We start from the raw sequence: 16,179 nt of genomic DNA, 5'->3' as shown, positions 1-16,179 counted from the left end.
TGCTCTAATCTCAATTTAAGTTAGTGTTATCCTTTAATCCATTTAAATGATTAGTTTTAAAAGAGTGACAAACTCTATAAGTATTAAAACATCAAGTTTATCACATGAAACTTATGCATAAGTAAGTCTAATGCTTGCGAATAACTTATGTAAAAGCGAATCTAGTTGCATTGAAGTAGTTATTGATAGAGTATAAAATATATATTTTGCGCTTCTAACATAAACTTAAACTTTTGGTTGAATTGGTCCTTTAACATTGTATCAAAGGTTATGAGTTCAAATCTCATCAACTCCCCAGTTTCAAATGGAATATTTCGCGCATTGTATGCTAAGGGCCCATGCTGCATGCCATAAAACATATTTTTCGGCTTCTACCATCAGTTTAAACTTTTGGTTGAATTGATCCTTTAATAGTTTAGATTTGAATATTGATGGGAGAAGTTGAGGAAGAAGAGTCCTAGCTCCCGGTAGATATATTTCCACAAAAACCGTCTTATAGATACCATGAAAACTATTACAAAAATATGAAAAGTGGGGATGAAATATGTCATGTATATATAGACTAGGTATAAATAGTACTCTAGGTAACAATCAGGGCATAGTCCTAGCCACATAAATTTATTATACAAACCTTCTAAAAGTTGAAACAATATACAAAGTACTGCTGAATGTTTCGAAGCACCAGCCAAACAGGCTAGGGCTAAAGGGGAATCCGTAAACAAGCAAGGAGTACACGACACATAACTAAGGGGATTAGTAAAATCATACAAGCCATCTGAATTTAAAGATACAACCACCGCACTGCAGGTTTCAAAGCACCCAAACACTCGTACAACGGCAAGAATCAGCAAAGAACCTGAGTGCATCAATTCACCAACTTTCGAATAATCCTGGACCAAAGAAGACAGGTTCACCAGTATGTGTTTCTATGGAAAAGAATGAGAGGAGGGTATGCTCGCATAAGGATCACTAAACGCAACAATATTTCCTTGGCGCGAGAAAACAATCTGCATCAAAAAATGAAGATCTCCAATTATTTCATCAGGTCTACTAATAACAGATCACAGTAAAGTTAGTAACCGTCTCTGAAAAACACACACACACATACACTTAGTCACATATTAACTGTTTCATTTCTTGTTTTGTGCTGTACTTAGATTATTGTGTTTAGCAACTATCATTCACATGAGACATATTCCAATGCTTACAAGACATTTAAGAGAGGTATGAAAATTTTCAGTGAGAATTACCTGGTAATCCCCAAGAGTTCGGGTCTTAAACATGGATGCCATATAGTCAAAGTAGTATTCCCATGCTCGAATGAACTTCTCATCAAATCCAAGTGAACGGATTTTGCTAGAAGAATTTGAAAAACAGTACAGAATTTTTTTTAGCAGAGAACAGTCAATCCAAAGTAGACTACCTATATGAAGTTTCCAGAACTATATTTAAAACGTAGTCTATGTTGTAAATAAAAATCAAATGCAGCATTAGTATTTGGTTTTAGGTAGCAGCAGGTAGGTCACAACCAGTGTGATTGACCCAGGTGCAGCGAGCACACAAGGAATGTTAGGTTGTCACCTTGAAGCGAGCACCACATAAATAGCATGGGTGCAACGTACAAATTAATAGTATCCACGGAAAGTTAAGAGAATTCTCAGGTGGTTTACATGACTGTCAGATTTAGAGACTTCTTATTTTCCTTTTAGAAAAGTGAATGCAGCTTCAATGCAAAATGGGGTAAAATGTTACAAAAGATGCATTGAATTTTCCTTGAATTTTATGAAGATGAAATGCTTCTGTGGTGAATAATATGGAAACAAGTCTAACCTCTGATTTTCCAGAAAATTTTTCCTCCAGCATCTGAGTGTTTGTCCATAATGCACCCCGATATTCTCCACATGTTCCACGCTGCAAAATGGAGCAGTTGAATATATCCAGAAGACAGATTTCATTGGCTTTCAAAAATATAAACAGCTACCTCAAAACAATTAATCAATGATGTTGCATTTACCAAAGTCTAGATGTAGCAATCATTGCTGATGTTAATCGGCTCAGTGAAGGAAGGCATCCTCCTGGGAATATGTATTCTCTCATGAAATCCGAGCTTCTTTTGTGCCCATCATATCTTTCATCTGGTATAGATATGGTCTGAAGATCGAAGAAGCGATTAGAGCATAACTCAGCCGACAGGATATACTTATAAGCATGGCCAAAATCTTTTATACTTTGACACTAATATCCTAAAGATGATGCAAGCCTCATACGTTCCAATAAATATATGGTTCTGCCTGATTAAATCTCCTACCAAACCCAACTTCACCGCAATTTTTACAGCAATGAGCAATAAATTGTGAACCTTACTTCACACGAATAATCAGCCAAATTAAATGGTGGTACTATATGACATACATGATCCAATCATGTGAGTTATGAAAAACACAGCCTAACAGACATCAGTTGTTCCTGAAACACCATTTTCCAATTACACAGCCATTTACCTGAAGGACAAGAAGCCCATTATCTGCCAAAAGGGATTCACAATGCAGGAAAAAATCCTCATAGTATTTATCTCCTACATGTTCTAGCATACCACTGATTCAAACACAAGAGCAAGGGTCAGATCAAAGCTAGCGAGGTTATTTAAACCAAAATAAAAAATCAGCAAGAGGGTCTCACCAAGATATTATTCTGTCAAATTTGTGGGAGGCTGGCAACTGACGATAATCACAGAGAAGAAGCTTTATGTGATCCTGCCAGGCGCCAGCACACAATTAATCAATTATACAGCTTATTAAGTAGCATAATAATATCAAATAATGAAGAATGAGAATGACAATGACGCAAAAAGTTTCTAAATGTAAATGGATGCCTTATTTGTCCCACTCAACACAATGCATGAAGTGAGGTTTACTCATCATGTCTAATTTTCTACTCTAAAATTTTTCAAACGCCATGAATTCTGATAATATTTTTATGATACCTCTAAGCCAGCCTCCTTCACCCTTTGTTCTGCTAGTTTCAGTTGCTCCTCAGCTAGAGTTATGCCTGTGTATCGGCATCCAGTTTTCTTCACAATTTCAATAGCAAGGCTACCCCAACCACAACCGATGTCAAGTACCTCATGGTGTTTCTCTACTCTAGCCTACATTATAGTCAGATGAGATATGTGAGCCTGAATGTAAGTATAATTTGATAGGCAGTAGAATGAACAGGAGAATGCTCACCTTTTCGATCAGAAGGTGGAGTTTTCTAAGTTGTGCAACCTTTAGGTCTTCATTTTCTGACTATTATGGGATAAAAGATTTGAAGTAAAAATAGGTCAACATTAGTAAAACCAAGTTGCAAGAAAAATTCTATTTTTGAGTTAGCAGCATACAGTATTGAGTTAGAAAAGTAACTCTGACCTTGAAGATAGCACAAGAATATGTCATTGTGTCGTCCAGAAAGAGGGAAAACATGTCATTACTCTGTGATTAAAGTAAATATGATGTCAAAAAATATATTTACATTGACTACGTACCTAATGCACATACATATACTCAAGAAGATATGATAACTCAACAAAACTAGTAAATCAACTGTCATACCAAATCATAATGGCGAGCAATATTACTACGAGCTAGAGTAACCGAGTTTTGTCTGGAAAAATGCTGGTAGAAATGTTTTGCAGAGGCTATTCCAGCTGTAAAGAACATTGGTGTCCACCAACCCTTGAAATCAAGGCTGGAAGAAACAAAAGATTCAAACAAATAACTGATGGGTTGGTGAAGTGTGACAATGCACGTAACATTCAAACAGGTCCTAATAGCAAGAACAAACCTATTTTTCTCATCCTTTGACGCAGGAGCATAAAGATATAGGTTGGCAAGAAAGATCTGCATAAGGATTTTTTAAAAATCATATAAGAAAGAAATATTAGAACTAAAAATTACATTGGAATATGCCAAGGAAATACATATAATAATAACTTATTAGTATCTGAAGGCAGTACAAAACTTTCTATTACCCTGAAAAGATTCAGGAGACCTTCATTTTGGTCAACAATCGAGATGTCTCCATTAATGAATGCATCTGCCAGACCCAAGTCAGCCTCTATGGCAACCTGAGGAAAAAAATAGATGAATTCCAATTGTATCAGATAAGGTTAATACACTTGACTTGATAGAATATGTTAGTCATGGAGAAACACCTTCCAGTAAAACTGGGGGCTGTGCACTCTTATTGCAGTTTTCCAAGTACATCTTTTGTCCAAACCCTCAAATTTCAGAACGGTGCCTCCATCCTCCAACAGACTTCCAAAATTACAGAAGACAAAAAGGTTAAGCAGACTAAAAAATAATTTTACCAGAAGAAAAATGGGGCTGTATAGTTTAACAGCTAGACATGAGGGGATCAGGGAATGCAGAGGCCGAACATATAATAATGACTACATATGTCAGTCTCAACTCTAAAGATCAAATGAAGCAGGGAGACAGGAGCACATCCAGCAGAGGAGGATGCATCTTCTTCAATTTTAATGCCTTTCATTTTCTGACATCCGCCAATGCAGCATAATATACTAAATTAGAGACTCTTCCAGGCCAATTCTACCATAGCATTTTATACCATTATTAAAAACTGATATACCTATGACCAGTAAGAGACTCCTTACTAATAGGGCAATTTGCATAACATGCATTGACTTGGGGCATCACTTGGGCCAATAACAGCATATCATCAGAAAAAAGGTCATAGTTTAGCCTAAAAACAGTGCGTAAAGGTCTAATTGTAATATTTCTATGGACAAAGCAAGTATTTTACACAGGTCACAGATCTCATGCATGCTCAAAGAGATAGGACTTACATTAAACAGCCAGCATTGATAAAACGATGTAGGAATCTGGATATATAACTGCGGGCTATAGCTTCTGTCCAAGAAAACACCATGTTTTTGGGGTTTGCAACTGGAGTGTAGTTCCTTTTAAGAACAGCATTGGCAGCAATTAACCCAGCCTGACAGATAGATACACACCATCCGCGGTATTATAAACTCATTTAATAGAAAATACAGACTCGTAGAGTATCTTCAGAATGAAAATTTGGTTCTACTATTCTGTTGTGGTAATAGTCTGGATTCTGGATCAGCATAAACAGAATTGTGTACCTTCAATCCATCCTCGTGGAAATCGCAGCCTGAGAATAAGAAAAAGAAAATTACAGTAAAGTGACTCTGAGAAGCAGTGATAGTTAGCAACTGTATGTTCTTTTAGTAATAGCTACTAGTATAAAAATCCAAGCATGGCATTGGAAGCTAATTTTTCAGAAACATAACAGTCAGACCAAATGATAATTCAATTTTTTCACAGCCTCACCTCTGTACCAAGTTACTTGATTATTGAAGATAAATGTGAATTTATAATCTATGAATGTATCCCAAACTATTTTAATTAAACATACCATGAGATGCTCCACAGAACCAAATTCCTCGCTTTCCTTGAACATTACCAAGCTCAATTGAGGCCTTCATTGTACCAACAGAAGGTACAAGAAAACCACTGGAGCTCTTGAGCAGAATGTTTTCTGGCGGATGAGGTGGATTGTAAGTCAGAAGAAAAGGTGGATTTGTCTCAGAAATATTCTGCATGAACAAAACACAAAAAATCAAACAAGATACACATTGAGAGATATGAGATTATGAGTGACACCAGCACACAATCCACCTCAGAGCACTGACTGAAGATGTGCAGTGCTTCAGAGCTAATTATAATACCAGTCATGCTTTTATTATGAAAACAGTATACAGCACCATTGTACTTTGTAACAGCTGTAGCAGTTGTATCTTCAATTTAAACTGCTAGAAAGTCACATACATATCACATATACAAGTATACAGCAGTAAACCATTGTCAAATATCCGATGCACACAAGAGAGCCTCAAAACATCAATGACACAATGTCATCTGATAACAAGGGGAATCAGCACACACCTGCAGCACATTAAGCCAGTATGTCAATGTGCTCCCCTGAAAATTTAGTGCACTCCATGCTGCTGGATTTCGGGGCATGAATTTTTTGTCCTGATGAAGGTATACATCACTGCCAATCAAGAGTTAAAAATTTCATATTAATTTTGAGGAAATTGCATAGAAAAAACCAGCATATTCATCCTAAAAACATTAAAAAGACAGCTGACAACAGAGACGTGAAGCATAATAATAACTTGGAGGAATTGTAAGCAACTCTTCTCAAGTGTCATCATAAATCATAATTCAAGATACTGTATGCACAGCTTAAGTGTACAGAGCATGGTACATCATAAGTTGCACACATCATCAGGAGAGAGATTCTAAAGTGAGAAATAGGTTATGAAAGAGTAATCAAGTTTTTCAAAACACGAAAACAATCAACAATTCTCACACATATACACATATTGAAGGTGCAAATTAACAAGGGTGCAAGGGGAATAAACACAGGTAATACACATAGAACCAATCGTGTCAAACAAGTTCAATGAATGTGCAGACACCAACTAATGCACCATCTAAACTTAAAAAAGAAATCCACACCTGTAAACATATTGAAAAGCACCAAGTATTCTCATTTCATCGTGTGTCACCTCTTTTCCTAAAATCTTTATGGCATCAGGAGCAGGAATAGCTATAATGCATCCATCGTATACATCTTTTGAACCATCCTCACAGAACAAAGTACACCCTGCAAATGTAGTGATATGCTATTCAGTATTAACACTGGGACCTCAATCCTGAAAATGGAGAGGGATAGAACTAAAATTTTCTTCCCAAAAACGTTTTAATTTGGGTCAATGAGGTATAAAAGCTACATCTTCACAAAAATGTTTGATTGCTTTCACTTTGCTTCAGCTACATACCTCAACTTGCTTCAAACTTTCCATGAAAGACGGTATGACACTACATGTTTTAAGCTTATTTAAAACTGTCAACTCGGAGCAGGATGTTGGTTATACGTGAAGGGGGTGAGTTGGTTCATTTTAAAAAAACCATTGTAACACATATAAGGCTAAAGAGACTCCCTAACCTTTGCATAATATTTTAAGCTTAGTTCATATTCAGTCAAAGACCAATGTACTAATAAAATGGTGCCTACAAATTGTAGAGGATAGATTTCAATATTCAATACACTTCATACAAGCATTTCTTACTCAAATTTTTGAATCCTGACTTCAATATCATTCAACAAGCATTGCATCCATATGCAATAATTCACATCAACCACTTGCATCCAAATAAATCCTAATTGTCTACCATGGACTTAATTTATTGCTGATAATTAAGAAAAGCCAAATATTTAAAAGTACAAAAAAAGACAGCTATAAGAATCATGCTCCAATCAAAAACAAAAACATAAATACACTTCTAACCTTTATCACTTGTAGAAACAAACTGCACTTCACAACTGGTTCTTATTTGAGTTCCCCTAACTTCCAGCTCCTCTCTTAGCTACAAAAGATATCACAACTTACTAAGGACGTGACAATAAAGGAATCGATAAACTAGCAGGGAACGAAATGACTATTGCTTCAAAAGCATAGCAAAATATCCTGCCATTAAGAAATGTTTTGGCTCCATAGAATAAAAAGTAATCAATACCTTATTCACATACTGCTGTGAGCGTCCTCTCATAGTAAGCCATTGTGGACCGCCAGATAACTGCCAATACCAATGTTTACTTCATCAGTGGGATAAAACATGACCAAAAGACAGAAAACAGCAAAAAAATGTCAATGATATCCACCTGAAGTAAGTGATGGTTGCGACAAAAGGAAAGGACCGAAAAGGCAGAGAAATCCATCACTCTCTCTGATGGACAAGACCAGATGGAACCACACATGGGAATCTATAAAAAAATAAATAAACATAAGCTCTTGCTCGAAACAAGGTAAAACACAAAGAAGATTAATTTTCAGCTTTTTAGCTCAACAAATAACGAATTGAGCGGAAAACAGTAGTGCTTGACTCTTTAACAACCTGAACTTGACTACACAATTCAGTACATATTGCAGCATTAATACATAATATCATGCTTCTCGAAATGAATGCTATCTTAATGCAGAGGTCAGATTTAAAATATATCCTTCCAAACTTTCTATTATTTTTACAAATTTAAGATTGTAAAGGGGGTAAAAGCTAGCCTCGGTTCAAGTTTGATCTACACTACTCAACTCAGCTCCTTCGAAAGTTATAACACTGACTAGAGCACTAAACCATCTGACAAAAAACTTAGGCAATCTCACCAGATAAGCTTTTTGGAACAACTCAGAGTAGCTCCTTGACTTGATGAAATGGCCAAGGGTTTCAGTACAATCCATATCTGGATTATTTTCAAGAACTTCAAGGTACCTTCATGAAGAAGGAAGGAGTGATGAGATAATAACCATCATCAGAGCAACAAATGTAAAGAATACTACATAAACATTCATACAACAATTTTATAATTCGACAGCATGATAAGATAAAAGCAATTATGTCACAACAAGAAAGGAAAAGGTTTCAGCAACATGAAGGTCTTACATGATCACATCATCTTTGAATTTCTTAATTTCATGGAGCATTTTCCAAAAATTTGGCTTCACTGCATTACTTAACTGTGCAAGATAACTTCTCAGCCCATTTCGGCTTCCCCATTCACATCCTTGGCCTTCATCTGAGCTCACAGAAAATGACATTTCAGAGGCTTCCACCTCGATACCAAGACCATCGAAAAGCTCTGCCACATTTGGATATGAAACCTGTCAAACAGTATGAGATTTACATAGTTAGGAGAAGAGTGGAGGACGTATATTGTACATATATACTATTATTTTGAGTTCCACAGTGCATGTAGTACTAGTCCACAAAAGTAGTACTCCGTACCAACATACTCATTATGTACACCTAAATCAATCTTACTGAATATAAGCATACTAAACTGAACTGAACTGAATTGGCCTCAACGATAGATGATACTCCTATATATGAAGTACTCCAAATCTTTCTTCATATATGGCATCCAAAGCCAATGGTTTCTCTCTACTTGGGTTCAACACTCATCCACTCATTGTTTCCTATTCACTCGCGTAAATTCTTGTCATCTTGTGCAAATGTTTATCGGGCATTTAATTGGAGAAACTATATGTCTGTCTACCATATACTTGAATTTCACATGTCCTTCCCTTGAGTTATCATATCCCTTTTAATTACTATCTCCGTTTATTTTTAGTTGCAATAAAGGGTTATTATTTGTGAGACATAAAACATTCTTTTGTTGTTACTAAAAAGAAACGACGATATCATTTGAATACATTCATGTGTTCTTTCCTACATGGGATACACCTATAACCTATCCCTCTCATTTCATCTAACCTCTTCCTATAATTCTTTCATCTCCCAATTTCACTTTTTCATCAAAAATACCAACTTCACTTTTTCATCAAAAATACCAACTTCATCATTTACTAGCCTTGTTAAAGTGTTCAATTTCCTGGTATCTATCTTCTATTCTTCTAACTAAACTAAAATAACTAGTCATCTTCAAATAAGAAAGTGTACAATTTCAACAACAGAAAATACTTAAATTACTACTCTTGTAGAATGCAAATATCAATCAGAGACATCAAGTACAAATTCAATCAAAGAAAATCTTCAATAAAATAAGGGTGCAATTGCATAATTAAGAAAAAAAATATATCAACAATCGAGTACCTTGGGTGCGATTGCATTTCCACATTATTATTGAGTCTTGCCAAATTAAGAAATACGGAGTAATATGTATTAAAAAAAAAAATTGAAAAACCCTATAATTTTTTGAGTTTTACTTTTGTTTTTTGACGGAGAGAATTATTTGCTGAAAAATCAGTGTGACTAATCATGAGTTAGTCATTTTCCCTCCTAAACTCTCTTTATTTTTTGTAAATACTATATTTAAGGCATGTTGTCATATGATTATTTTCAGTTCAGTTCAACTCTAATAAGTTCGGTTCAGTTTAGTTCGACTCCTAATTTCTTTCTCTTATAAAATATTCATTTCAGTTCAGCTCATTTCAGTCAATGAGAACAGGCCCTTATTGTGAATGCCGTCGACAAAAATGATCAAAACCGCCAACATTTATTGTGAATGGACAACTATGTCCTTAGTACTTCATTATTATCTTCCCTTTTGCCACCAATCACTGACACCTTGACACCACCACCATAATCGTTGACGACCACCACCACTCTGACCGGCGACGACCACCACCATCCCCTTAACGACGAGCAACCACCTTCCCTCGTCGGCGGGAAGGTGGTGGTATTTTTTTATTTTCGGCAACTGTACCAACCGGAGCCCAAAACTGGTTACCAGCCATGGTAATCGATTTTGGCCTCCGGTTACCATGGAAACTGCTTACCAGCCACGCTAATTGAAGCCAAAAACCGGTTACCATGTGCGGTTTCGGAGCCCAAAACCAGTTACCGTACATAATAAACAAACGATTTTTGGCTCCGGTTTTTGCGCACGATAACCGGTTTTGGTGTCCGGTTACTGCGATTGCTGGAAATAGAAAAAAAAATTGCCGGTATAGGTGGTGGTAGTTGTCGCCAGTTGGAAGGGATGGTGGGTTGCCGGGCAGGATAGGTTGACTATTGCCTTATATTTATGTAAAGATTTCTATGTTTTTTTAAAAGAAATTGTATTAATTTTTAAAACTGAGCATGGTTCGGACACTATCTAGTTTATAGTAATGCGTGAGAAGAGGATTAAAAAAAATATGTAATTTTAGAATTATTCTTAGTGGCCTCCTTGTTTTGTCAAAAACAATATAGAGGGTATGTTGAATTACAATAGGGGAGTTTTGTAAACCAGTGTGCTATTTGACCCTAATCTTTAAGAGTGGATCAGTGTATCATTGTCATTGATGGTAGGCTATAAAACAAATAATTAAAAAAAAAAAAAAAGAAGAAGAAAGACTATATAAACCATAAAAGTATGATAAATGAGATTCAATGAATTGTCCTATAATACTATAGAGTATTAGAAAGAACATACATAATGAGCAAATAGTAGCCTTAGTTAGAAAAATAATGTGCAGATGATCAACCTTTCCTTCTTATTCACTCGAGCCTTGGAGTTATACGCTAATGTGTACAAACATATATACTTCCTCTATTCCACAAATATTACAAGGATGAAAGTACGCATCTTAAAACACATTTTATATGTTATCTATTATTGATATTGTAGAAATACTTTACGAGACGAATTCAACAAGATTTTACATGATTATATTTTATGTTACGCAGTGGCGGATTGAGGGACATTTAGTGGGGTCCCTTGACCCCACTTGAATATTTTAAAAAAAAATTCTTATTAATTTTTGTTTATATATATATAAAAATTACCTATATTTTTAACTGAATGACCCCACAAATATTTATCAAATGCATTTTGACCCCGTTAAATATTATTTCTGGATCCGCCACTGATGTTACGTATAAATCATAATATGTGGTCAAACAAGCGTGATATATAGAGCAAAAGTACAGTTGTTGCAATATAACTATAACAGAAGAAGTATATTATTCTATGTTGTTATTTAGAAATGCACGATAAAATTACACTTTAAATGGCGTTATGCAATAATAGAAATGATAATGTACCCGGTTGAAAACCATGAAACCAAGGTCAAGATAAATGCCATCAACATTAACGGTTTTAGCATGGCCACCCAAGTAGTCTTCCTTCTCGTACAACACCACTTTAACTCCTGCATTAGCAAGCTCATATGCTGCTCCTAATCCACTTATTCCACCACCAACTACTGCAATTGATTTCATTTTTTACAAAATTTTCTTATTTTATTCACACTTTCCTGCATGAAAAACAAACATCACAGCCACCCTATTACATAAATTAATTAGCTAGAAGATAAGAAGAAATTAAGTAGTGTTAGTGGACCAACTCAATCAAAAACTCAAACTCATGGTTAAAGTCCAGAAATATATTTTATACTCTATCACGCCCCTTACACACGAGAGCCCATTGAGACCATTAACCTGATGGTTGAAGCCTAGGAATATGATAGTTGTAAAAATTAAAGTTATTGTGTGAATTGTTTAATACTCTATATTTTGTATTATTAGTTAATTAATATGAATAGTTTTTTTTTTTTTTTTAATTTCCTTCCTAGATTTATCGGATAAGTATGAAGAACATAAGAAATTTTGCATTTAATTAATCAATTAATCATGTACTCCCTTTGTCCCCAAAAGTTCGACCCGTTTGATCTAATTTTAGTCCCAAAATAATCGACCCATTTACATTAAAATACCCACCAATTTACATCAATATTTGTGCAAAATTAGCTTTCCTATATAAAATTTTGTTTTTTCATGTATTTTCAATATTTTCTCTCTCTACTTTTTACAAACCCCATGTAAATTTATCTTTCAAATATATATTTGTACTTCTTTTTATTTAACTTTCTTAATATCAGCAAAATCAACCCAAAAGGCTGGGACGAAGGGAGTATAATTTAAGCAGCTTTTGATACTCCATACTCATCGGTTATACAAAAAGTTGACTTTTAGATTTTTAGTGGGATCGTGAGAGTTATTGATGATATGACTTAGGAGAGAGATTAACCCTCGATTAAGATACTCCATACTATTCATGCTCTAAGATACACGTACAAGCGAATTGAAGTGAAAAGTAATTATTACGTATTACTTTGTGCCAAATAAATCCTTGCAAATAATATGAAACGGATGTAGTATTAAGAGGAGTAACAATAAGTTAAGGGGTTATATACGTACCTGAATATATAGCAGCCTGTGAGTTTGGATTGTATGATTTAATTACCTCAACTCTCTAGCTTAGCTAGAATGAAAAAGATAGATGTGAAGAAGTAAGTTATTAACACTAACAACGTTCTCTTTTATAATCTCCTACATTCGGATACACTTCCAATAAACGTGAAAAATGGCTTCAAAAGGTTGACTATGAACAGTTTAATGATGTTTTTGAAAACCAGTTTAATTATGTTTAGTTGTTACTTAAGTTATACGTAAACAGTTGGCCTTGGCTTTTTTTACGTAAATAATTGTACCAGCTAAGCAATTAGAGCATAAACTAATCTACATGTCATAATTAATTAATTATTGTTATTATAAAAATCAAAACTCCATACTAAGGGCCTGTTCTCATTGACTGAACTCAGCTGAACTGAACTGAACTGAACTCAGCTGAACTGAACTGAACTGAACTGAAATGAATATTTTATAAGAGAAGGAAATTAGGAGCTGAACTGATTTGAACTGAACTGAACTGAACTGAGCTGAACTGAACTGAACTGAACTCAGCTGAACTGAACTGAACTTAACTGAATTTCAACGTAAGAGAACAGACCCTAACTATTTTAACTTAGGACTCGAATGATGTCCCATGTTAATATGTTATTTTAACTTGACAGTTTATTAATTATTAATTATAAATGGTAAAATATACTCGTATTATAGGAAAAATACACTTTTATTAATCTTAACTATTTACTTATAATAATTCCAACTAATGTTTATTATCGAATAATCTCAATTATACAATGTATTTGCCTCCAATAGTCCCAACCAATCAACACTAAGTCACCGACCACGTGTCCACATGTAATTGGTCCAAATTAGAAAATAATAATAAAAAAACGCTGACTGCTGTCAACCTTAACTTCCACCACTCCAACTTCTAGCCTACACCGCACCAACTATTCAACATCAACATCCCCTGATCCAACCAAGTCCAAGCAACAGCCCTAAGCTTGCCGCGCCAAAACCCTAATCCTACCCCTAACAAACTTATTGACCTTTTAAGGAGCGTAATGTTCACCCGATAGATCAGAGCAAGTGTTTAGGCATGTATTAGAGGGAGTAAGTTCATCTATTCATATCTAGTGCCACTTGTAAGATGTCTAAAAAAATTTAAAAAATAAAGATGAAATTTCTTTATTTTTTGAACATTTTGGAGGAAAATACACAGTATTGTATAAGAACACACAAAAGAGAATTGAAGAATAAACTGTAAAAGGAGCTGTATAATTATAACACTTTAAGTACCAGAAGAGAAGTCGATGATTTGAATTTCTTCGCACATGTACACCTTGTATACGAATTATGATGATTAGCTAAATCTTTAGCTAGAATGAGCTCTAATTAGAGAGGTTGCATGCATAATATTTCATCATACACACCTTGTATATCAATCTATCGTTCTATTTAAAAAAAAATTCTAACGCTCTATTTATAACTCTAATAAGGCTCTAACTTCGTTGCTTGCGCAACTAGAGCATTTACGACTTTACGTATATCAATCTATCAAGTCATCATTGTTATCAAAATCGTGGGTTAATTAGCAGACTAGACACCTTGGGGGTGGGGAAGGAAGAGGGTGAAGAAATCTTCGTCCTAATTAAAGTTTTTAAAATTGGGAGGAAAACTCTAACCATCTAAGCTATCCCTAAGGGCCTGTTCATATTTACTAAATTGAGCTGAACTGAAGTGAACTGAACTGAACTGATTGGAGCTGAACTGAACTGAACGAACTGATTGGAACTGAACTGAACTGAACTAAACTGAATTGAGCTGAAATGAATATTTTATGTGAGAGGGAAATTAAGAGCTGAACTGAACTGAACTGATTGGAACTGAACTGAACTGATTAGAGCTAAACTGACCTGAAATTAAGTAAATGTGAACAGGCCCTAACTCTCATACGTAAGGTCATACCTACTTGTATTTAATGTATGCACATTATGAGATTACTACATATTACTATATTATTTAATTTTTTTAAAATTTTGACTTGTCTATTGTGTATGAATAAGCATATATTTGAAAATGCCTAACAAATATTAATAATCAAAACTATGAAGCAATGCATGCACACAAACAGTTTATAACTTTATATATGTCTAATTGTCTCAATTAGGCCTCTCTTTTCACCCTTGTTTTGATGAAACTACTGTATTTGATTAGCTAAATACAAGTAAAATGTTTTAATGGTTTGGTTTTTGACTATTTACAGTACGAGTCATAACTAATTACCTCAAAAACATGAACTACTACTAAATTCTGTCAATTCTGATTTGTTAAACTTAGAAAGTCAAAAAATTAGTTCCATAAAAAGATACAATTAGCTAATGAGTAGTTGGTCTAATGTTCAATAGTAGTTCCTTATTTAGTGTCAAAAATGCCGAGCCTAGCCGCCTATAGAATGAAATTAACAACATCCTTAGATTGTGTTTCCATCACCTACTACGGACGGATTTTAATGTTTATCCCTTCGTTAAGTAATTGTCTCATCTTAAATTTTCTAGGTCGATCAAATTTCTACCGATGAACAATTTTATCGATTAATATCTCTATTTATTAACATTGTGAAAATCATAAAAAATGATTATTTTAAAAAATGTATATTAGGACAATTTAATCAGGATCTCGTATGATGACGCTTTATCGTAGCTATAGATAAGATTGCAAAAGTTAGTTAAAATATAGTTTGTGAAAAGTGCAAAAGTCGAATGATGTCAATTAAAAAACCGAAGGAAATAAGTACGTAGGATAAAATATCACGGGGGTAAAAAATATAGTTAGTTTGCGTTTTTGAATAGGTTACTTTATCCACTCTCCATTAGGGAGTACAAACTACTAATAAAGTAAAGTAAAATAGAATGAGTAAGGAAAAACAAAAGAACAAAGCATAAAAATCAACAGGAGGGTAAAAAATTTCTTAAAATATCATTTTAAAATTAAAGGGAAATTGAGACCTCCAAATTCTGCTACGCACACATGGTGACCCTCATGAAAATCAATTATACAAAATGACCTTGTTTAAGATTTTTATCCCATTTTTAACCTTATTTCATTATTAAGTATTGTAGTTAATAAAACTAATTATGGTTAGATGGTTTTTATAAAAAAAATATGAAAAACTAAAAAAATAAAATAAAACCAACCCCCCCTCCACCAACCCCACCTGCCCAGCCACTATCTCCCCTTCTGGCAACACTTCTCCAAGCTCCCCTCGTCGGCAACGCTGCTCCACCTCGACCACTGCCCAACCAAAACCCCCAACCCGCCAAAGACTCTCCCTCCTACTCAATCCGATCCATACCCGTTTTCCTCCCCCCCTCCTCCCCCTTCTAATAAAAGAAAT

At 34.7% G+C, this 16,179-nt stretch overlaps 1 protein-coding gene across 1 annotated transcript; it reads right to left on the bottom strand.

Annotated features, from left to right (window-relative positions):
• Positions 1 to 566: 566 nt before the first annotated feature.
• Positions 567 to 8,316, bottom strand: LOC145609728 (uncharacterized). The gene is made up of 22 exons (XM_081665192.1): positions 8,255 to 8,316; positions 7,756 to 7,857; positions 7,611 to 7,670; positions 7,382 to 7,460; positions 6,549 to 6,696; positions 5,970 to 6,078; positions 5,440 to 5,620; positions 5,147 to 5,175; positions 4,847 to 4,995; positions 4,193 to 4,295; positions 4,010 to 4,105; positions 3,823 to 3,878; positions 3,591 to 3,726; positions 3,408 to 3,470; positions 3,228 to 3,287; positions 2,984 to 3,145; positions 2,680 to 2,753; positions 2,502 to 2,595; positions 2,015 to 2,151; positions 1,831 to 1,911; positions 1,251 to 1,356; positions 567 to 1,007 (listed from the first exon to the last, which is right to left on the bottom strand). Exons 2-22 carry the CDS (start codon positions 7,849 to 7,851, stop codon positions 927 to 929), a joined length of 2,100 nt encoding a protein of 699 aa, XP_081521318.1. The 5' UTR covers positions 7,852 to 7,857; positions 8,255 to 8,316; the 3' UTR covers positions 567 to 926.
• Positions 8,317 to 16,179: the final 7,863 nt, after the last annotated feature.

The sequence above is a fragment of the Chenopodium album genome, chromosome 23 (genome assembly GCF_948465745.1).
Source record: "Chenopodium album chromosome 23, dcCheAlbu1.1, whole genome shotgun sequence".
Classification (NCBI taxonomy): domain Eukaryota; kingdom Viridiplantae; phylum Streptophyta; class Magnoliopsida; order Caryophyllales; family Amaranthaceae; genus Chenopodium; species Chenopodium album.
This window is presented reverse-complemented; position numbering and strand designations above follow the sequence as displayed.

What these genes read in the sequence shown, in the direction of transcription:
- LOC145609728 (XM_081665192.1), bottom strand. Translation starts at nt 7,851, where the DNA reads ATGTGTGGTTCCATCTGGTCTTGTCCATCAGAGAGAGTGATGGATTTC. An exon ending in GCAACCATCACTTACTTCAG is followed by an intron (nt 7,671 to 7,755) that starts GTGGATATCATT and finishes TGGTATTGGCAG; the next exon opens with TTATCTGGCGGTCCACAATG. An exon ending in TTGCTCGCCATTATGATTTG is followed by an intron (nt 3,471 to 3,590) that starts GTATGACAGTTG and finishes CTTTAATCACAG; the next exon opens with AGTAATGACATGTTTTCCCT.